The 22,878-nt window shown below is 34.0% G+C and overlaps 2 protein-coding genes across 3 annotated transcripts; both read left to right on the top strand.

The window, feature by feature from the left end:
* Positions 1 to 528: 528 nt before the first annotated feature.
* On the top strand, positions 529 to 2,100 carry LOC145099341 (uncharacterized). The gene is made up of 4 exons (XM_079036926.1): positions 529 to 843; positions 929 to 1,001; positions 1,215 to 1,371; positions 1,449 to 2,100. Exons 1-4 carry the CDS (start codon positions 529 to 531, stop codon positions 2,098 to 2,100), a joined length of 1,197 nt encoding a protein of 398 aa, XP_078893052.1.
* Positions 2,101 to 2,772: 672 nt separating this feature from the next.
* LOC145097023 (inactive protein kinase SELMODRAFT_444075-like) lies at positions 2,773 to 13,198 on the top strand. 2 transcript variants are annotated; one of them, XM_079034489.1, is made up of 11 exons: positions 2,773 to 3,198; positions 3,279 to 3,988; positions 5,440 to 5,561; positions 5,789 to 5,886; positions 6,337 to 6,671; positions 8,340 to 8,792; positions 9,505 to 9,656; positions 11,859 to 11,932; positions 12,123 to 12,270; positions 12,352 to 12,501; positions 12,906 to 13,198. In XM_079034489.1, exons 2-11 carry the CDS (start codon positions 3,811 to 3,813, stop codon positions 12,981 to 12,983), a joined length of 1,788 nt encoding a protein of 595 aa, XP_078890615.1. In that variant the 5' UTR covers positions 2,773 to 3,198; positions 3,279 to 3,810; the 3' UTR covers positions 12,984 to 13,198. The 2 variants fall into 2 exon arrangements, with proteins under 2 accessions (XP_078890615.1, XP_078890614.1); XM_079034488.1 differs by having other exon boundaries at positions 2,774 to 3,198; positions 9,496 to 9,656.
* Positions 13,199 to 22,878: the final 9,680 nt, after the last annotated feature.

Raw genomic sequence — 22,878 nt, 5'->3', positions numbered from 1 at the left:
ATTCTGAGCAACAATGGGATGAAATGGCTCCTGTGTTAGGTATGAAATTCACCAATTCTGCCGAACTTAAACAATGTCTTACCAACTATGCTGTTAAGCATGGTTATGATTTGTGGTATGAAAAGAATGATAAAAACAGACTTTTAGTGAAGTGTTGCAAGGATAAAGAACCTACATGTCCTTTTCGGTTGTGGGTTTCTTGGATGCAAGAGGAAAGGACTTTTCAGATTAAGTCACTTATATCAAGTCATAATTGTGGTAGAGTTTTTAAAATAGGGTTAGTGACTTACAAATGGATAGGTAAACAATATTTCAATGTACTTTTGGATCGAAAACCCCAGGCTTAGTTTGAGGAAGATGAAAGCTCAAATCGCAAGCACATACAACATCATAGTTAGCATTGGACAATGTAGAAATGCAAAAAAGTTTGCATTGTCTGAGATAGAAGGCACTCTAAAAGAGCATTATAGTAGGTTGTGGGACTATGGCATAGAAATCAAAAGAGCTAATACATGATCAACTGTGAATATGGAAGTTGACCATACCCTTGATGGAAGTCTAGTGTTCAAACGGTTGTATGTATGCTTTAAAGGTGTAAGAGATGGTTGGGTAGAAGGATGTAGACAAATCATTAGGATTGATGGATGCTTTCTCAAAGGAATTTGCAAGGGTGAACTCTTAGCTGCCGTGGGTAGGGATGCCAATAACAACATGTTCCCCTTAGCTTGGGCTGTTGTAACTGTTGAGAACAAAGAAACTTGGGAATGGTTTCTTGATCTACTCATGCATGATATTGACAGAGGAAATGGAAATGGGCTTACTCTTATATCAGATGGACACAAGGTACTACTTATGTTTACTCTTAACTTTATAGTTTAATTATTACTTAATATTGTAAATTGTACATGGTTTAATGGAAGTTATCAAGGAAAGGGTTCCTCATGCTGAGCACAGATTATGTGCTAGGCACATACTAGCCAACTTCAACTCCAGGTTCAAAGGTAAGCATTTTATCAAACCATTTTGGAGAGCTGTGAAGGCTACCAAAACAAAGACATGAAGCTGTTATGCAAGAGATCAAGGAATTAGACAGGGGGCATTTGATTATCTCATGGAGAGGGACCCTAAATGTTATTACAGGGCTTTTCAAGAAGAAGGAGTATTTTGTGATGCCGTGGAAAATGGAATTTCATAGAGTTTTAATGTTGAAATAGTTGAGGCTAGACATAAACCAATAATAGCAATGTTGGAGGATATAAGGGTTTATGTGATGCAGAGGTTATACCATCAGAGGAGTAAGGGAGAGTCTTGGGATTTAACTATATGCCCAAGAATTAGGAAGAAAATAGTAGATTTGAAGGAGAAACAAAGGTAAGACTGTTTGTATTTACTTGTTAATGTTTATACATGTGTTCGTGTGTTCTTACTTGTTTAATGTTTATGTACAGATTCTGGGTTATGTACCCCTGTGGGTATCAACATTTTGAGGTGGTATTATGTAATGACAGGTATGCAGTTGACCTGATCAGAAGGACTTGTGGATGCGGGAGATGGCAGTTGACTGGAGTACCCTGTGTACATGGAGTGGCTGCAATTTCATCCTTGAACTTAAACTCAGAGGAATATGTAGCTAGCTGTTACAGTAAGGCAACTTATCTCACCTGCTATGCATACATTATTCATCCTTTGAATGATAGCTCTTTATGGGTACAAAGTAAGCACACCAAGCCTTTACCCCCAAAGAGTAAAAGGCTACCTGGTAGGCCATCTACTAAGAGGAGGAAAAGTGCAGCAAAAAGGGAGATATCAAGCACACACACAGTATCAAGAGTAAAGCAGGTGCAAAGGTGTTCAATATGCTATGTTAGTGGGCTTAAAAAAATGGGTGCCCAACAAAAAGAATTCCAACAACAGGTGATCTTGGATCTTCCACTCCAGCTCCAATTCCAACCCCAGAATCTACTTCTGCAACTCCAAGATCCACTCTTGCAACTCCAAGACCAAGATCTACTTCTGCAACTCCAAGACCAAGATCCACTCCTACAACTCCGAGACCAAGATCCACTTCTGCAAGACCAGTTCAAAGTGCAGTTCAATTGAGAAAGAGGAAAGCTTAAGAAAGAATCACCAAACTGTGCATGAGGAAACAAGTGGTGCCCAAGGATGGTAGTGGTTGTAGTTCAGAGAAACCTGTAAATTTGACTTGATTATAGGTTTGATGTTGAACTCTTTTGTTTTCTTATGTATGCATGTGGGGTGTAAGTGTTAGGTAAGCATGTGATGGTCGAATCTTTTGTTATTAAATGTAATGTTGTACTAGACTAAGGGACAAAACTATCCAGCTTTTGATGCTGAATGGGACACCTTTTTAAGGGTGTTTGTTTGTTGACAATATTACCCTTTAATATATTTTCTGCTTTAAATCTTTGAATTGATTCTTGGTTGTTGTATCATACACTTTACAGAAGTACCCTTTAATATGCTTTAAATCTTTGAACTGATTCTTGGTTGTTGTATCATACACTTTATAGAAGTACCCTTTAATATATTTTCTGCATTCATTATGGTTGTTCATTATAATTATTGACATCTGTTGTTCAATATAATAACATTTTAGATTTCAATACACCATATTAACATTACAATTACATATTTCATTACCAAAAGCTTCATTTACATTCATACATATGATTCATTACATTATAGGTATCCTTACAATCAAAATAACAAAATTATGGGTACCCTTTATATTCAATCAAAGCTACTTTATGTCATTTCATCTTCTTCTTCATTTCATTCAGCTTATGACTAAGACCAAAAGCTCCTCAGTGACCGGATCTTCAACAACCCATTCCCAAAATCCACACTTTCTCCCACTTTCTCCGTGTTCTATATAAAAAAAATGAAAAATAACTTACACACTTGTAACAAAGATTTAAAGAGGGAAAAGATTCAATCTTCAAAATTGGCCATTACCAATGAATTAGGGCACGTTCTGAATCTTTTCCCCGAATTTTGTGGTGTCGTGGAGACTCGAATCCGACTCGGGAGCCCACAGTAGCACATGATTCGGTTGTTTGAGGTGGAGGCGATGGAGGCTTGCGACATCTTTTTCTATTCTTCTTCAACTCTTCAATTTAGGGCACAACAAATATGAGACATTTTTTGAGGATGAAGTGGTTATAGACATTTTTTGAGGTAAGTGAGACTTAACGCTGACAAACTGTAAACCTCTAAGTCATTAACGCTAACGCTAGCTCAACGCTCTTGCTTGTCAGGACCATAATCCTGGATTGTCGGATTATACATAAATAGCAGACCATCAATGGTACTAAAATTCGTCGATCAAAAGGGAATATGCTCGGATTCGAAGGAAACGTAAACACAGAAGTCCAAGTACCAAGGATTTAAAAATTCACTACAATCCCAGCAGTGCAGTTAGCCAGTGAGATTTGAGTTTCTAGGGTTCTCCGCCACCCCTGTTTCATTCTAATTTCTGTGAAACAATCCAAGATACGGAAGAACATTTTCCAGTTGTCGTCATCAAATGCATTGCTAACATCGATTTTTAGGCGGCAGTATCTTTACGCTAATTCGTTCGAATATGCTTAGCACCAGAAAATATACCGGGAATGTTCTGTTTCTGGTTTACAATGGTTTTTGCCCTTTTGTACAGATATATGAGTTTTATTTGGGGGAAATTTGATTTTCCTCTTCCAAGAATACGACTGGGCGAAGAGACTTGAATCATAAGACCTATTTATATGCTCCCTTCGGGGGTTGTTTTTTGAAACGATTGTTGCTGTGAGAATGGGAGACAATAATTCTTTGATGACGGGTCGTGTGCTTTTGGCTTTTGATGCCACAAAAGATCGAAATGAGCTGGAGTTTAAGAATGTTATAGATGACATTATATCCCGAGGTGACGTGATTAACAGGGGAGATACCATTGTGGTGTTTGGTGTTCTGCATAAGGTCTCCCATCCCTGTAAGTGTTTGTTATAATGCCTCTGACAGACATCCCTTTATATGTTGATACTTTTTGAAGAAGTTGCAACAAGTAGGCAAATATTTAGATTTGGATAATGAGGTGGTAGCTACTGTAGTGTAAGAAACCTTGTTATTCAACTTTTTTTTTAGCGTGGCTCTTCTAGTTGCAATCATCATCTAGAAATCACTCGTCCCAAACTCATTTATTTAACAAACCACCCATCCCACTGATAAGAGTTTTACTAGGAGTAAACTCGTGGACAAAAAACAATAATTTTGGTGACGCTATAAGCCTTAATGTGTGGGCTAACAATAACTTCCATTATAGTTTTAAGTTGATATGTAGGTTATTGAGTCCATTACTTTGAGCTTAGCCCCTCGACTCATGCATTTCCTCGAATCCTACACTGATAAGACCTCATAGCCATAGGCCTTAAGTTGTAGTGGGCTACTAATAACTTCCTTAGTTAATCAGAGGTTATTGGGTCTATGACTTTGGCTTGAGGTGTTACATTTTACACAGCACAGTAGTGTTTACAATTTCTAATAGCATATGCCTTGTACATGAGATGACTGTTTCCTTCTTTATGTCTTTTCTTTGATTCTACCGAGAAAAAGAAATGAGTTTAAAGGAAAATGGCAAATGGGAAGAACTGAAAAGGTAGGAAATGTAATTGATTTTTTTTTTCTTGTCTCGTTAAAGATTAGTAAAGTTTAATCAGTTGGAATCTGAACATGTTCTCATGTTCCTCTAGCGCGCAGTTTTGTATGTTAGATTTGGTAGTGTGGATATTTAGGGCAAGTGAAATTGGAGTTTTGGGAGACTATTTTTTTTTTTTTTTTTGTGGATAAGAATTCGACATATAGCCCGCCCTCTTTCTTCTTTTTCTCATTAAGTGCTGTGTGTTTAAAAAAACTATATTTGATGTGGAAATGGAAGGGAAAAATATATTACGAGACTTAATTCTCTTTTATACATTAAGTCAATAGAGAAACACCCATATATAAATATAATATTAGCTTCTATACTCATTAAGTTCAATACGTCAAAGAACAAGCACCATAGTGCTATTTACCATCAACTTAAAAATCCCACTTTTATCGGAGAGGTAGGCGGTTTTGCTAGAAAAGGAGAATTAGGTTGCTGGTGCAGAAAAAGTAGTTCTTATGGAATGCAACACTAATTTTACCTAATTAGTAGACACAAATGGAATAGTTTTTGGATGCATATAGACTTGGTACTTTTTTGTTTTTATGTATCCAAAAGTTCCAAGTTGGATTTCATGAGAAGCTTTTTGAAATGTTCAACAAACTTACACATTGACATTATTATTCATTTTCGTCAATCCTCAATAGGTTACGTAACACTACAAGTGATGGACATATTCATCTTAGTCACCTCAAAATAATATGTTCTGCATTGCTAAACTATTGATGTTTCTTGCTCAGTTGGTTACCAAATGCAGATAGAGAGAGTGAACATCAGAGCCATGGAAGAAGAAATTCAATTAAAACTTGATATGTATGCAAAAATGCTACAAACAAGTGCCGAAGATTGCAAAGAAGAAGGGGTAATGATGAATGTTGTTTATTATCTGAGATACTATTAATATTTTATATCTTGAAGCAGTTAATGAAAAGTTGGTGTTTTCTTACTATGACAATGTTATGTCTCTTGCATTCACAGACCGCATAAGGATAGTAACTTGTTCTCTAGTTCAAAGTGCTTAACATAGTATTTAAGTAGTAATTTTAGTTTTATCAGTTGATGAAATAATGACTTGTCCATGTGATTTAGGTTGACATAGAAGTGAAGATTACTTGTGGAACTCCTATTAAGAAGATTATTCAACAGGAGGCTTCAGCTTGTAATGCAACATGGGTTGTCCTTGATAGGTAGGCTTTATATCTTTTGAAGTTTGATCTTTTTGAGGATGAGGGCATTCACAAGCTTTTTGCCCTCTTCTCTTATGTTTTGTCTCGACTCTTGACTCTTGTCCTGTCAACAAGCTTGCATTTGACATTCTTTGAAGATGAAAATATTTTTTGCCACAAAAGAGTAGACAAGCTGCTGGAAAAACACCCATTCTTCCAAACTCATACTGCTATTGCTATTTATTATTTAAAAGTCAAATAATATTAATACGGAACCTTCTCATATCTAATTACTGTCCCTATCCCTATTTCCCGAATGCAATGGTAGTAGAAATTTGACCTTATATGTAATTTATTACCGAGTGATATCATCTTAAATTTTTGTAATACTTAATCTGCAACAGTGAATTGCGGTAGCCTTAATGTTTTTGTTTTTATACTCCCTAATAAATGGATTTCTCTTTTTTACAGGCACCTGAAAAAGGATGTGAAGTTTTACCAAGGTCAAATCCTTTGCAAGCTTGCATCAGTTGTAGATAACTTGACCATAAAGCCTTTAAAAACCGAGCCCATGAGTGACACCGATAACACAGAAGTCAAAGTGGTTCTTTACAGGTCAAAGCATGTGCAGCTGTCGGCTCCAGCTCCACAGGATCACGATAATGTTGACCAGTCACTTATTTCTGCATCATTAGCTTCCTATGAAAACCTTGAAATGCCTTCAAAGAAACTTCTGTCTTCATTAATGCACAAACCTTCCATATTAACTGATGATGTAGATGCTGCATCAAAGCAAGATGTATCAGGTCAGGAAGTTTACATTACTCTTTTTTCTACATACAATGGTCCCCGCATGCTTGCCCTTGCAGCAAGGAAGACAAGAATCTATAACCGATGTCTCAGATTCAAACTTGACATCATCCATGCTTCCTTGCTGTGGGGATATGTACCATGTTAGCCACCTACGGCTTGCATATACTTGTATGCCTTTTTTTTATTAAAAAAAAGAAAAAAAAACATTTTTAGTTGTGGTTTATGCATGCTTTCCCTAGTGGTAAGGAGGCGAGAGTTGTGACTATTGAGGGGGGGACTTCCTAGGTGTATAGCATATACCCTTTTTTTACAATTATAGTTGTGTTGAAATTTGAGATTCTGGTCTTACTGGTTTGCTTGTAGCCAACTAAATTTTACTTTTGGGAACTTTTTATCCACATTGCATCTAAAGATAAGAGTATTATATCTCTTGAATTGCATGCATATATACATATATATATATATATATATATATATATATATATATATATTCTTGAGAGGCTTGAAATTTGTTGGTTAATCGCGAAAGCCTTGCAATTTCTTAATATGGTGTACTGGCCTTATTGGTTGTAGAGTGAAGTGGTCAATATGTGCAAGTAAGCACTACTTGTAAGGATGTAAATACCTCTCCGAGTCTTCCTCAAGGATACATTTTAGAAAGCGTAAAGAAACGTTGATGAGAAAATGCATAACATACAATATTCACAAGTTGGTATCATGGATATTATAATCAGGGCTGGCCCTTGAATATATATATATATAACACTAGGATATTGTGTTACATCTGTGCCAACACCACTCTATTTCCCTGATTGCATTGGTTCGTGTCCTCATAAATAGTGAATGTTTTTTTAATCAGTTCAGCCGTGAGGGCTTTGTTGTCCACTTTTGTCGGTCCAAACACAATATGAGAATTGAGCAATTCAGGAGAAGATTGCTTTCATAAATAAATTGAGTGCTGTGGGATGAGATTTTACATAGCAGAATGCCAGAATGTTTGGCTATTTCACATGACAATTGGTTTTTGTTTAGTAGAAACTAGAGTTCCATTTACACACCATTAAGTTTCAGATCCTTACCAAGGAAGATGGTTTTAAGAGAATTAGAGGAACATATGAAATGGTAGTAAGCATGCAACCATGAAATGATGCCACCATACATAGAATGACATTTTTATAGAAATTGTTTGAACTTGGTCGGTCAGTAGGAATTCGTTACCCTCCCATTGTGAGTGAACTCCATGCATGCTTTCAATCTGGTCATGCAGTAACTACAAAATATACACATACATACTAATACATTTTTGGTAAAATAAAAATATTAAAACTCTAGGTCTAGGACATCTTGAATCACATCACTGCCAGCAAATTATCGTCATGGATAAATTAATGCCCCTGGATATGGATAGGACTGACTATACAAGTTGTACTTGGCATTAGACACGGACCATGACCCAAAAAGGATGATATCTCTTCTGTGCAAAAGACGCAAATACCCCTTCATCCCAATCATCAAGAATCCCTTAAAAAGCTTGTCCAGTCTTTTCCCCTAAAGAATGTAACGTGATCTATATTGGCATTTTTTAATTTCTAATTTCGGCTCATGGTTTACTTGTAATGGTTGTTGGCAAGGCAGTTATTAAACGGTTCCTTCTTAAGCAGGCAGCCTCTCTTGTGTTGGTAAGAATCGTACCAATTCTTCATCGGTCGTTGGAAATTTACGAAAAAGTCCTCGGCGAAAGAGATCCTCTGGTACACCTGTTCTGTGCAATGCTTGTGGGATGACAACAGAATTGTATATCAAGGAGTCCATGAGATTCAGTTACTCAGAAATACATCTTGCGACAAATTATTTTTCAGAGGAAAACTTGTTAGGTGAAGGAGGTTATGGTCTAGTTTACAAGGGTCAGCTTAATGATGGCCAAATCATTGCTGCTAAGGTACGGAAACAAGCAAGCACACAAGGATTTGAAGAATTCTCTTCTGAAATTTATGTTTTGAGTTTTGCACGCCATAGAAACATCGTCATGCTGTTGGGTTATTGCTGCAAGGAAAACATTAACATATTGGTTTATGAATATATCTGCAATAGATCACTAGAATGGCATCTCTTTGGTAAGCAACTATCTCATTGGGTTATTTTTTGTACTACTATTCATACATGAATCATATTTTACCTGTTTTTTAATAGAATGTATCTACCAAAAACGTTTCCCTTTAGCATATTTCTGTGTGTTAATAGCAACACACTTTCATTGTTCTGTTTGTTATAGCACCCTACTTTAATTTCTATCTATAAAACTTTGTACTTTGACAAATCTATCTGGTTATAACAATGTCATCCAAATACAAAGAAATTGTCACTGCGTATAATTTTCAAAATATGGTGTCCTAATGAGAAAAGATTGAAAGTACAATGATGTAGTTAGGTAGATTTATCAGAAAGAATGCCTTAATAAGAAAAATGTTGTAATAGAAAGTAGGATGCCATAATATACAAATAAATGTCGGCACATGAGTGTCCTAGTTGTAAGGACGCGAGAATCCATAAAAGATGTCTCAGATTTATGCCTTGGCATCACTTTCCTTGCTTTTGTGTTGGACTGTTGGTAGATTTTTTTTCAAATTGAGTGTAAAAAGCTGTACTTGGTAGATTTCAAAATACAATACCTTGATAAGAAAAAAGTTTGAAAGTAGAATGATGGTGTACACAGAAAAATAACGTGGGTTGCTATTTCTTTCATTTAGCCTTATCCCCTTGTGTAATTCTATGTTTTTTTTTTTTTTTTTTTTTTTGTTGGGGTAATGTATTTGAAAGATGAAGCAGCAAATGTCCTTGAATGGCGTAAAAGACATGCAATAGCTATAGGAACTGCAAAAGGATTGCGATTTCTTCATGAAGAGTGTCGCAGTAGTCCTATCATTCATCGGGATCTTCGACCAAGCAATATATTGCTGACCCATGACTTTGTGCCAATGGTAATGTAATTTCACCTTGTTGCATTCTTCATGTTTTATTTATATTGCTTTGCGGATGAAAATAGAAAAGAAATAAACAAGATCCCATTCCCACCACAAACCGATCAAGGAGGGTTCACTCTTAAAAGTTTAGGGATGCAACTGGATAAGCTGTTTTCAAATTTCAATGATGTGATGGGAAATGGGGAATGGGGAATGACAGGCAGGGCACAAGCGTGTTTCGAGTTAGAAAAATAATTGCTGTTTTTGTCCCATTGAATGCATGTATGTACATCAGTATAACTTGTTCTGCTGTGTTGTGTTACATAATAAGCGCGCTCTAAGACTTTAGATAGTAGCTCATCAATTTCATTCACTTTAGGCACTCTCCTATTTATAATTAATTACATATGTTTAGCATAGTTGGCACTTGGTACTGGACCAATTACGGATAGGATAATAAGGAAATAACACCCATTTAGTAAGAAGAATTCTGGTCAAGATGGTGTGGAGACTAGAGTTTATTTGGTATTGTAAGTTTCGTAAGTATGGAGAATTGTAATTCTGGACCTTTATTTAACCTCCCTCTAGGGCATTTTAGGTGATTGGAGTCTAGACGAGCACACCAAACAGGAATTTGGTCTTGCAGGGGTTCTAAACAGATATTTAGACTTACAAGTGAAGTGGGTTAATGACACACAGATTGTTTGAAACAAAACTAAGTAGGATAGTAGCTACAGATGAGGAGGATCAATATTTACTGATGTTGATGTTGATGCTATTTGTCCAGAACAGCTCCAAAACTGTCTTTAGCTGCCCTTTGTGTTACTTATCCATTTTATATCTGCATTCCGGTCTCTCATAAAACTTACAAAAGTTGTCATATCATACTCGATGGAACAAATTTCATGAATATAACCTCGAAAAGCGACTCTACACGATCTAAACTTGATATCCAGTTAAACCCCTCATGTGGGACCTGGGATCTATGTTTTCATTCAAGGCCCAAAGATGAATTTGTTGTTCTTCAAGTAGGTTTCTTCATAGAGTAGGAGAGGAGTTTTGGGTTGATATTTAGGAAACTAATCTGACCCGACTACCTTCCAAATCTCCCGCCTTATATCAAGAAAGAAAACAAATCTGGGCAAATTCTTTTATTCACAACAAATTTTCTACATCTACATACAACGGTAGCCTTGGCACCTTTTGAGGTCATGAGTTCAAGTCCTGGAAGCAGCCTATTGCAAAAATGCAAGGCTTGCCTAAATTTCACTCCTTCCCCAAACCCTCACTACCTGTGGGGGATGCCTTGTGCATGCATTCTGCCTCCACATATCAATTGCTACACATCCACCCTAGGCACGTCATTTAGTTGGGGGTAATTGTGGGTATTCGGCAAAGATAAAGATTAAAGAACATCTTTTTGTTTCAGGGTATTTTTCAAAACAATCTACATATTATTCTATCTTTACACTGCAACTTTTCATTAATATTCATAGGAGTCAAGCATGTGAAATTTCTTTAGCAAATAAATCTGTACCATACTTCTCTTGACAAACAAAAATACCATCTTTAATTACTCTGTTTCACCTAAGTTCCAGAAAGTATTTCAACAAAACCAGATCTGTCACCTCCACTGCAAGGTGCGGTGCAGGTATACCCACCAGCCTAATATTGAAATAAATAGAAGATTAACTCATGTTATATATATCTGCAAAGGGAAGCCATAATTATTATTCCCTCATCAGGATATATATATATATATATATATATATATATATATATATATATTTGCAAAAATCCAACAGTTTTTCATCTTGTTGAGTTGGAGATGTGTAAATATTTGTTAATTGGAAGGAGAAAATACAAGGGACATATTTGTTATTATGAAATTTTGTACAAACTTTCCTCTCCACTTCTAATATGAACTTGCATTATTGGAGAGGTTTATTATTTAAAATAAAAAGTGGTCCTAGAATTACTTTTTACATTGTTAGGGGGCTAAGTGTTATTATTATTATTAATTAGTGTCTATCTTTTAATACAAGCTGTTGACCAAGTTTGTAGGTTAGGAAGTTAGAATAATAGTATTTACAGGGCATTAGGCTTATTATGTGTTTTGGCAGGTAGAAATTGAGAGTTTAGTAAACAAGAATTTAAATTCACGTGAGATTGTTTGGTTCCGGTTCCTAATGCAAGCTATATGTTTATGTACCCATGCAGTTAGGTGATTTTGGGCTTGCAAAGTGGAAAACGAATGATTCTCCTATTCAGACCAGAATACTGGGTACATTGGGGTGAGAAAGATATATATTTTTTATGAGAGGGTATATGGTGAATGAAAAAAAAAAATATTTAATCTTGTTAAGATGCAACATCCATCATATATGATTCATTAAGATGCAAGCTGAATGATTAATAGAATTAAGAATATTGTACAAGTATGATCGAATTAGGAAATAAGAATTGTTTGTATATGGATTGCAGTTATGTGGCGCCAGAGTATGCAGAGAACGGAATGGTTTCTGTGAGAACAGATGTTTATGCATATGGAATTACTCTTATACAAATAATATCAGGACGAAAAGCTGTTACTTCAGATACACAAGACCACCATCAATCCCTCAGACAATGGGTATTTATGTCTTTTTCCGTTTCTGACTGTCATTTTTCATTATTATTATTCTTATTATTCTTTACAATTTTTTTTACTTAGGCGGAACCATTAGTAGAGAGCCTTGCTTTGCATGATTTGATTGATCCTCGACTTGGAGATTCATATGATCCGTATGAGCTGTACCACATGGCAAAAACAGCTTACCTGTGTGTCAAAGTTGACCCCGACAAACGTCCATCCATGGGAGAGGTTTCTTATCTTACTACCACTTAATCCAATTTAAAAAATTACCAAAACCAATGGAATCTCATTCCTTCCATTTTAGGAATGAAACTTTTGCAGTATTTTTATGTATCACCAGACTGATCTTTTTTTTTTTTTTGAAAATTTCACAATTTTAAACACCTTACAACTTTATTCACCTGAAAATAACTAGAGAGACATTTTTCATTATCATCTTATTTGGTTTCATGTAATTAAAATATTTATTAATTTTAATTAGATAATGTATAGTCTAGAGTATCGCTAAAATGATACATTTGATATAATAAATTAGATATAGGAAAATTACTCAGAGATTAATGAGATTCATCTCATTACACCGATTCTAATCTGTCGTAAATTGACTTGTGTATGAACGTTCGTAAATGTAGGTTGTGCAGCTACTTGAAGGGGAGACGGACCATTTTAAAACATTGACCGATCAGTTTATCCCACATTTTAACCACTAGTTAATGTATATATGATAATATATTATATACAAGGTAAGTAAGTATCTGTTCACCCGATACCACCACTCCTTACTCCTTACTCCTTACTCAAGGAGAAGGAGAAAGGCATTCCTTGTGATCCATAACAACGGGTTGGATTTGACTATTCTGTGATCTACTAAAATCAAAATGTTCAATCTTTGCTGTCAAACAAAATCTCAATTTAGCCTTCTTCATGTATGCATGTTGGTCTTGTTGCTTATATATATATATATATATATATATATATATATATATATATATATATATATATATATATATATATATATATATATATTGAATGAGTAAATCAATCATTTGCCCTTGGGGACCCAACATAAACACATTATATGGACCAAATTAAAAGGATCGGTCATCCGAAAATTAGGATTAATTTCTTGTTGCAAATATTCACTTATGGCATACCATATTTTGATCGATTGATGTAATTTTTTTTACTTTGTGTACATTCCCCTAAAGGTGGTGTTTTTTCAAAATAAAACTTTTTTGTTCAACGTTTTGAACTAGCCATCTTTTAGAATGTATTGTTAAAAGATCATCAATTCCTAATGAAATAAATGGATGCAGCGGTAGCCTGTCGAAAACCCCAGAATCTTTACTTGATCCAGGATATGTAATGTGCATCATATTCCATAGTGATCAATAAATCGACTAATAAGCTGTTTCATGACAGTTATGTCTATCACTTTATTGTGAAATACCTAAGTGGGCCATTCTACCATTGATACAATATTGCTTTGATTAGAATTGACAATGTGCTTCAGTCAGTGATTAGAAAACTTCATTTTCGAGATCTTGATTCACATAGAAATTTTGCACTTAACGTACTAGTTAGCCTAGAGAGACTCAAATTCCTGTTGGTAGCATAGAATTACAACCCCCTGCCAAACCCTTGTATGGCTTCTTATATATATATATATATATATATATATATATATATATATATATATATATATATATATATATATATATATATGTAGAGAGAGAGAGAGAGAGGGAGGGTGCAATTGAGAAAAAAAAGTTGAGAATGAAGGAATCATTTTCAGCCACATTTATTTTGCCGCAAAACACTTGCGTGTATCGGCGGAAATAAGTAATGGATACATATGTGTTTTCCAACCAAACATGTTTCCTTAAACTATGTTAATCATTACCTTAATATACACAAAAACATATTTATTATTATTATTATTATTTTTATTTTTAGAAAGCTATTTTTATCAAAAAATGATTTTAAATATATCAAAATTCATAGTTTTTATTCTATCAAAATTCATAGTTTTTATTCTCTAAAAATAGACATCCATATTGATATAGTTTTAAGATAAAATAAAATTTATATTTTTTTTAGAGTTTTAGCGCTCGTTATTCATAAGTAAATAAAAATGCATCAGATTTTTATTACAATACATTCGTTATTCACTTATGAATAAAACATATGTTTAACTTTTTTATAGTTTATGTATCGTTTATATATAAATATAACATGTAATAAAGTTTTCTTACCTAAAATATGTTTTTTACATCATTTTTTGTCACATGTTATATTTATATATGAATAAAACGTGTATTAGTTGTCTTCATATGTTATATTCATATATGAATAAAATATTTATCAGATTTTTGTTATAGTTCATTTGTTATCTATATATGAATAAGTAATATGTTAATAAAAGACGTAGTGTTTTGAAAATTTGAACTACTTATTCATATATGATTAACAAATGAACTGTAACAAAATTATGATAAATATGTTCTTCGTATATGAATATAACTTGTGAGGATAACTAATACACGTTTTATTCATATGTAAATATAACATGTGACGAGAGTTGATGTAACTGTAAAAAGTTTATGACATGTTATATTCGTATATGAATGATACTTAAACTGCAAAAAAAAAAATTAATCATATTTTTTATACATAATTGAATAACGAATGTAGTGTAGTAAAAATCTGATGCATTTTTATTCACTTATGAATAACGATTGTTGAAACTATAAAAAAAATAAAAAAAAAATATTCTATCTTAAACTATATCAATATGGATGTCTATTTATAGAGAATAAAAAATTATGAATTTTGATATATTTAAAATCATTTTTTCGATAAAAATAGCTTCTTAAAAATTTTAAAAATGAAAAATACTATATTTTTTGGTATATATTAAGATAATGATTAACATATTTTAAGGAAACATGTTTTGTTGGAAAACACACATGATTCATTTCCAATTTCCGTCGGTACGATGGAAGCTTTTGCGGCAAAAATAAATGAGTGGCTGAGAATGATTCCCTAATTCTCAATTTTTTTTATTTTTTCAATTGAACATATATATATATATATATATATATATATATATATATATATATATATATATATATATATATATATATGAGAATAGTGGATATACCCTTAAGTATATAAGATTGGGTACCCATCTAGTTATACGATTTCGTTTTAAGTTAACCATCATTCTTTTCTTCCTGGCACCTTATCGTATCTATCAACTGATTTCATAGCTTTAACAATAATGTTAGAATTGTATTTGGTTGAGAAGAAGGAAAACCAAAACGTAGAACCAGATTCAAGAAGCCGATGGTTTAAAGAAAAAAGCCCTAATCATCCAATTAGAAATTAAGAGAAATGGGAATCGCTTCAAATGCAATCATCTACACCACAATCATGAATGCATACAACAAATCAAACCAAATTGAAAAAACTGAAGGTCTATTTGCAGAATTGAAGTCTAAAGCTATCCAATCAATTGAAATAACCTCTCTTCGTCTACACTTCTTCTAATTCAAGAAGATGAAAGGTATGTAAAAATTGCAATGGAAATTGAGGGGATTGTTCATGTTTTAATGAAGTTCCTGAATTCAAAAGAAATCGAAATTCAAGAAGAGGCATTGAAATTGGTGGCTACGATTTCTGGGTTTGATTCATACAATAGTGTTTTGGTAGGAAATAGAGTCGTTTCCCTATTGATTATTGATTAGTGATTTGGCCAAAGAACTGTCCACCAAGTGTTTGATGAAAGCCACAGCAAATTTTGATAACGCATGGTCAGTTTCAGCTCATTTTGATAACGAAGCTTCAAAAATAAGAGCAATCAAGTTCTTTCTGGTGTAATCGATCCAAAATCTTCATATTCAACCAAATCTCGAGAGAAATACATTAGGGCACTAATAGTACTATGTTTAAATTTAATTGGCTACGTAAACAATTTGAAAAATCACAACTTTATGGATCATATACTTTAGTTTCTTCAAAATGGTAAGGTTTCAATCCAAGAATCAGTCTTGAGAGCTGCATTTTGGTTATGTGTGGGTTCTAATGAGTTCAAGAAAGTCACAGGTGATGCATGATTCATGCTAAATGGTGAAATTTCTTGATGCAAAGTCATTTGAAGCACGAGAAATGGCTATAGAGACACTTTTCCAATTTTTAGGACACTGTCATCGAATCGATTCTTAAGCATGATAAGGGGAATTTGGCTTTCTTGAATAGGTAATTCACTTGTTAGTTGCATGTAAATCTTGAATTTTTGGTATTGTTTTTGCTTAAAAGAAAAATAAGAATGAAAGGTTTAATCAAAACGTATCATTCGTTTTTTCTTCAGGAGATGCAACAACGTTTTTTCTCGGAATCCACTTCTTTGAAATCATTTTTTTATCCCGATTACTCTTGAAATCTTTTTTTTTCTTTGAATTTCGATAAAATCGTATCCTTTTCTTCTTTAAATTTTATTTTTGAAATCGTATGATAACCAATTCCGATTTCTCTATGAATTCCAATTCTTTGAAATCTTTTTTATGTGAATCCCGATTTCTCTATAAATCTTTTTGTTGTTTGCATACTATTTTTTTAAATCGTATCTTTCTCTTCTTTGAATTTGATTTTTTGAAATCTTATGATACACAAACGATCATGGAAGCAAGGCGATTAAAGAGGACGTGAGTTCGATGTTATCATTATTAGTCAAGTCTAATTAGGGTACGTAGTAAATGTTTTATGGAAATTGTATTTTTTTTTTCAGAAAATTAATCAAGTAATCCACTAATCAAAACTACGTAGTTTTATGTATTGAGTACATAAGCTTATATACACTTAAGGATATATATATATATATATATATATATATATATATATATATATATATATATATATATATATATATATATATATATATATGGGTGAGATCGGTTGAGAACTCATAGTTTCCCGAGAACTAAAAATAGAGCGTTAGATCAAAATTAATTCATTAACGACATTATCGTAATCTTACCAATTTCATTTAATGTTTAATTTTATGTGTTATTGGAAATACTAATAGAAACGTCTAGAAAATTACATAATAAATCAAAATTTCGGATTTTTACAAAAATAGTATTTTTCAATTTTTTTTAAAAGTGCAGATTTTTTAATGTTTTATAGAAACCATGAATTTTTGAAAAAAAATTGCTTTTTTTTAAAAGCTTCAATTTTTATTAAAAGCATTTAGAAATCAATATTTAAAAAATACTATAATTTTCAAAAAAAAAAAAAAACTGCATTTTTTCAAAACAAAAACAGTAATTTTATAAAAGAAAACTACATGTTTTTCAAAAAAAAAAACTGCTATATTTTTAAAAAACTGCATTTTTATATAAAAAAACTACAACTTTTTAAAAAAACTGTAACTTTTTAAAAAAACTGCATTTAAAATAAAAACTTTAATTTTAAAAAAAAAACTGCATTTGTTTTAAAAAATAATTTAAAATAAAAACTTTAATTTTTAAAAAAAAACTGCATTTGTTTTATAGATTATTTTAAAAAACTGCATTTAAAATAAAAACTTTAATTTTTTTTAAAAAAAACTGCATTTGTTTTAAAAAATAATTTTTTAAAAATCAATAAAAAATACTATAATATTCGTAAGTAAATCATAAAAAATCTCATTTTTATTAATTAATCTATAAACATAATAGCACACGTATTTTATTCGATACAAAATAAAAAATAAAAAATAAAAAAATGCTACATATTTCAAAGCATTTTCATGTCTTCGTATCAATATTTCCTTATTTCTCTAATTTATCATTTTTTCATCTCTTGAATATTCACCACAATTTCTTCCAAATCTACAAGAAAATTAAAAAAAAATGATTAATGCAAAAACACTCACTAAAATACACATATGATTTTCATGTGATTAACATATGAATCACATGTGATTTACATGTGAATTACATGTAATTCATATGCGAATCACTTGTAATTTACATGTGAATCACATGTAATTTATATGCGATTCACTTATGATTTACAAGTGAATCACATGTAATTAATATGTGATTCGCTTGTGATTTACATGTGAATCACATGTAATTCATAAGTGATTCGCTTGTGATTTACATGTGATTCACATGTTAATAACATGTAATTCATATGTGAATTAAATATGATTCATCAAATACCAACTATGTTCTTATAATCTGTAGGTAGGTTTTGCTCCCATTATAAAGTTATCAAACAGTTGTAATATAATGGGTAAATTAGACATTTAAATAATCAATGGAAATGTAGCTTCACTAGTAAAAGAACTTATACCTTGACAAAAAAAAATTGGTAGTTTTGTGTATTAAGCAGATCAATGGTTGGGCCACATGTGAGGGGACTCAAATATAATTTATAAAGCAGTTGTAGGAGAACATTACATTTGTCCATAAAAATCATAAAAAAACCTAAGAAATCTAAAATTAGTTAAGACAACAAACCTGGAATCCAAATTCATGAAGCATTGCATTCACATCTGGCTTTGGCAGCATTTCCAAAATATCAAGAATAACCTACAACGACCGATATGAATAAGGCTCTAAATAACAATCTTACAGCAACAACAAAAGTCAAAAGGAGCATATATCTGGAACCAAAGTTATCAAATTGTAACATCCCGAAATAGCGAGAGTAGAGTTGAAGGGCCAAAAGTGTTAATTGGGAAAGAGTGACTCGGCGAGTCCATGGCTGGACTCGGCGAGTAGAGTCGCGGCTTGACCGCGTGTTAAGTAGCCGACTCGACGAGTCGATGAGATAGACTCGGCGAGTAGGCGCTGGGTGGAGAAAACCCTAATTCTCGGGGTTGAGCCATATATAAGGAACATTATATTCCTTCCCCAGCCTCTTTACTTCCCTCTTGAGTTCTAGAAACCCTAAATCGCAGAGGAGCTCCATTGTTGAGTGGATGGAAGCTTGGAGAAGTAATCATTGAAGGAATTTTGTGGGAATTGAAGGCTTGGGGCAAGGGGCTTTGCTTGGAATCAACTTCATTGCAGTTGGGGGCGTCCATTGGAGGTAATATCTCGTTCTTGGTCTGATTGTATGTTGTTTCTTCATTTTGGGGTTTGTGGGATCTTGCCTTTGGATGTAATTGGAAGTCTAGAGGGTAGATCTGAGGTTGCTACCTCAGATTTGGAGTAGAGGAGAATCAGAGAGCATGAAAGTCCCTGTGTTGGATTGTCTAGTGAAGCTTGCAAGTCCCAAACCCTAGTTATGAGTGATTATGGCCTAGATCTCTATGGATTCACGTAAAGTTTGCCACTTTACGTGATGGATGAGTTGTAGGAGGTTGGATCTATGTTTTGGATCAATTGCATGGTCTGGGATGCTTCTGTATGGATTCAGATCGGTGGTACTCGGCGAGTCACATGGGTAACTCGACGAGTTGCTTGAAGATGAGCTGGGACTCGACGAGTTGTTCATACAACTCGGCGAGTCGGATGAAGATGGCTTGGAACTCGACGAGTTGTATGAACAACTCGGCGAGTAGGTTGAAGATAGCCATAGACTCGGCGAGTCTGTTCTTAGACTCGGCGAGTCTTGTCGAAGAGTCCCGATATTCTCTGGTTGAGTCGAGAATCGGTGAGTCAAGGGGTGACTCGGTGAGTTGAGGGCGAGTGGACTCAGAGTTGTTGAACTCGGCGAGTCTCGGGGTGAATCGGCGAGTTAGATCGCGGATTGAGTGAAGTTCTGAGTATGGGGACTCGGCGAGTCATCGGGTTGACTCGGCGAGTAGGGTCAGTCAGGGGTTGTCTTTGACCTTGTATTTGACCAAGGGTTGACCAGTGGTTCCAGGGGTATTTTGGTAATTGTTGATTATTGTTTGAGTTCAGTGCATTGGTGGCTGTCCAGAGGTGGAGATCGTATCAGTGATCGGAGCAGCTTGAGCTATCTGTTCAGTCGGCAGTTTCGAGGTGAGTTATCCTCACTATATCGCTAGGGTTTATGGCACTAAGGCCAACCCTTTTATCGGATGGAAATCCGGGTAGTTGCCAGTTGTTATGATATGGGCCGGAAGGCGTTATATGTTGCAGGCCGGAAGGCATTATATGTTGTGGGCCGGAAGGCATTGCTATGTGGACCGGAAGGTCATGGCCTGGAAAGGCGTATGTGTGCATTTAGTATGTTGACTGATTCGTAGGGTGATATTATGCTAGTGACCGGCTAGGCCGGTATCCTGATTAGAGTAATGCTATGTTATGTGAATTGTTAATCGATTGTTGACTGTGAACTGTTATATGATTATGTGTTATGCGTATGATTGCTAGATCGGGGGTGTGACCCGATATGCAGGGTCGTTCTATGATTTGTTATGTTATGTATGCATTCTATGTTATGGACCGGAAGGTAATATGTTATGGGCCGGAAGGCAATATGTTTGGACCGGAAGGTCGTGGCCTGGAAGGGCGTATATGTGGTTGGTATATTGGGGGTATCTCACTAAGCTTTCGGGCTTACAGTCGTGGTTTTATGTTTTCAGGTTCTCAGGAGTCTGTGGCAAGGCAAAGGCGTGATCGTACCGTTCCTCGCGTTGGTGTTTTATAAGATGAACCTGGGAAAATACTCTGTTAAATAATGTATTGAAAACCTTTTTGTAACAACGTTATTAAAATGGGTGGTTTTTGAAAAGTTTTAATTGTTTTGAAATTTTGGTCGTTACACAAATAATGGGAGCCTATATCGTAATCATGTAATTAACTTGAAAACATAAACATTGAAAGCTTAATCTGTACAATTCTCAAATTGACTATAGAGTGATTTAACCTAATTCTGATATACGAATTCGAAATTTTATTCAATCATCCAACCAAATAACAATGAAGTAATTTGATTAATTGCTATGAAATGATAATTAGTAGGATAAATTGAATCAATGGTAACTCATGTTACTAACAGAATGAAGCTACAACTTAAAACAAATAGCACAAATTCAGGAGAATTTTTGATGCGCAAATCCGCTGATTTACTCAAATTTAGGGCTTGATCGATGAAACTTTATGGATCGTCATAATCTCTGTTCAATATTTCCAATTCAGCAAGAGATCTTTATGAATTAATAGTCATAGAAAACGAAAGCTACGAGGAAATCTAAGATCGTTGTGCAGATGTCAAGATGATAGATACCTGCTTTAGTGCAAGGGCGACCAGTTTTGCAACGCCTAGGGTAGGGCAAATCCTTGGTTCCAAGCACTGGACGTGCCAATTCCGGCATCTTGTCCGGATCACCGAGATCATTACACATCGTAATTGAATTCACTCTCTCAAATCGAAATCCCAATCTACAGGTCAAACTAATCCTTTTGACTACATATCGAAATTGTCTTCAACTCACACCAATTGACACAAAGCTATTCGTGTTCGATCATCACTCCACAAACTGCGTTTGATATGGAGTTGACCTCAATCAGACACGTTCGACTTCGATTTTCGGAAGCAAATGAAGATTAGCAACATACAACGAAATTACTATCCACATACCAACTTAATGTCGACCTCAATACGTTCGACTACCAAGCCCCAAACCAGATGAAATCAATTACGACACGAACGATCCCAAGTAACCTGTTCGATTCCAAGCAAAGACTGAAGCTTCTTGGCGTCATTTCGGAGCCCTAACTGATCAATTAGGGCTTGAACTCTCAGCTTTTTTTTTGATAACGGCTGAAGGAGATGGGCGATGTAGGTGGTGGTATTTGATAATGACCTAGATGTGGTGCTAAAGATTCGACTCGCTGGCGTTTGCTGTGTGGGGAAGCGGAATCGCGACACTAGCATCGAAGAACGGGAGAAAGTGAGGAGCTTTTGGGGAAGATCGAATATTACGTTTGGAATTTTTTTTTCTTTTTTAGTGATTTAACAAATGTAATAAACTAATAATATATTTGTTTCCAATAATACCCTTCTGTAATTGAATTGGTAATACCCCTTCCTTTTTAGTTTTCTGATTATTTACAAAAATGCCACCTTCCATCTTGATCGTCCTTTATTTTGATCCAACAATCCACTTTTAGTTCTCGGGTTCTCGGAAAACTATGAGTTCTCAAATGATCCTTCCTCTCCCTCTCTCTCTCTTATATATATATATATATATATATATATATATATATATATATATATATATATATATATATATATATATGGAGTGGTTCAAATGAGAACCACAAAAGATTAAGAATCCTAAGAACCCTCATTATTTAATAAGTAAACATATATTGTGAATATTATCAAGTATGTTAAAATCCTGATTTTTGTCTTTTTGGTAAGAAAATGGCAAAATTATAATTTTTTTAGTCTAATATTTTCATGCATGCGTTTATTCATATTTTAACACAAAACTTATTTAAAATACAACTTTATACAATCAATTTATAGTTTAATACACAAAATTCACAACTTAATACAACTCATTTTGCACTAATTCTCAAATTTAGAGAAGTCAAACCCAAACTATACCACCACCACATGCCGCCACCAACCACCTGTGCCAACATTGCAACAATTCTTTCTTCCAAATGAAATCTGTATATATAAAGCCAG

Source organism: Lactuca serriola, chromosome 4 (assembly GCF_051521515.1).
Source record: "Lactuca serriola cultivar US96UC23 chromosome 4, Lser_US96UC23_V15, whole genome shotgun sequence".
Taxonomy (NCBI): domain Eukaryota; kingdom Viridiplantae; phylum Streptophyta; class Magnoliopsida; order Asterales; family Asteraceae; genus Lactuca; species Lactuca serriola.
Note: the sequence above shows the minus strand (reverse complement) of the source record. Positions and strands in the feature narration are given on the sequence as shown.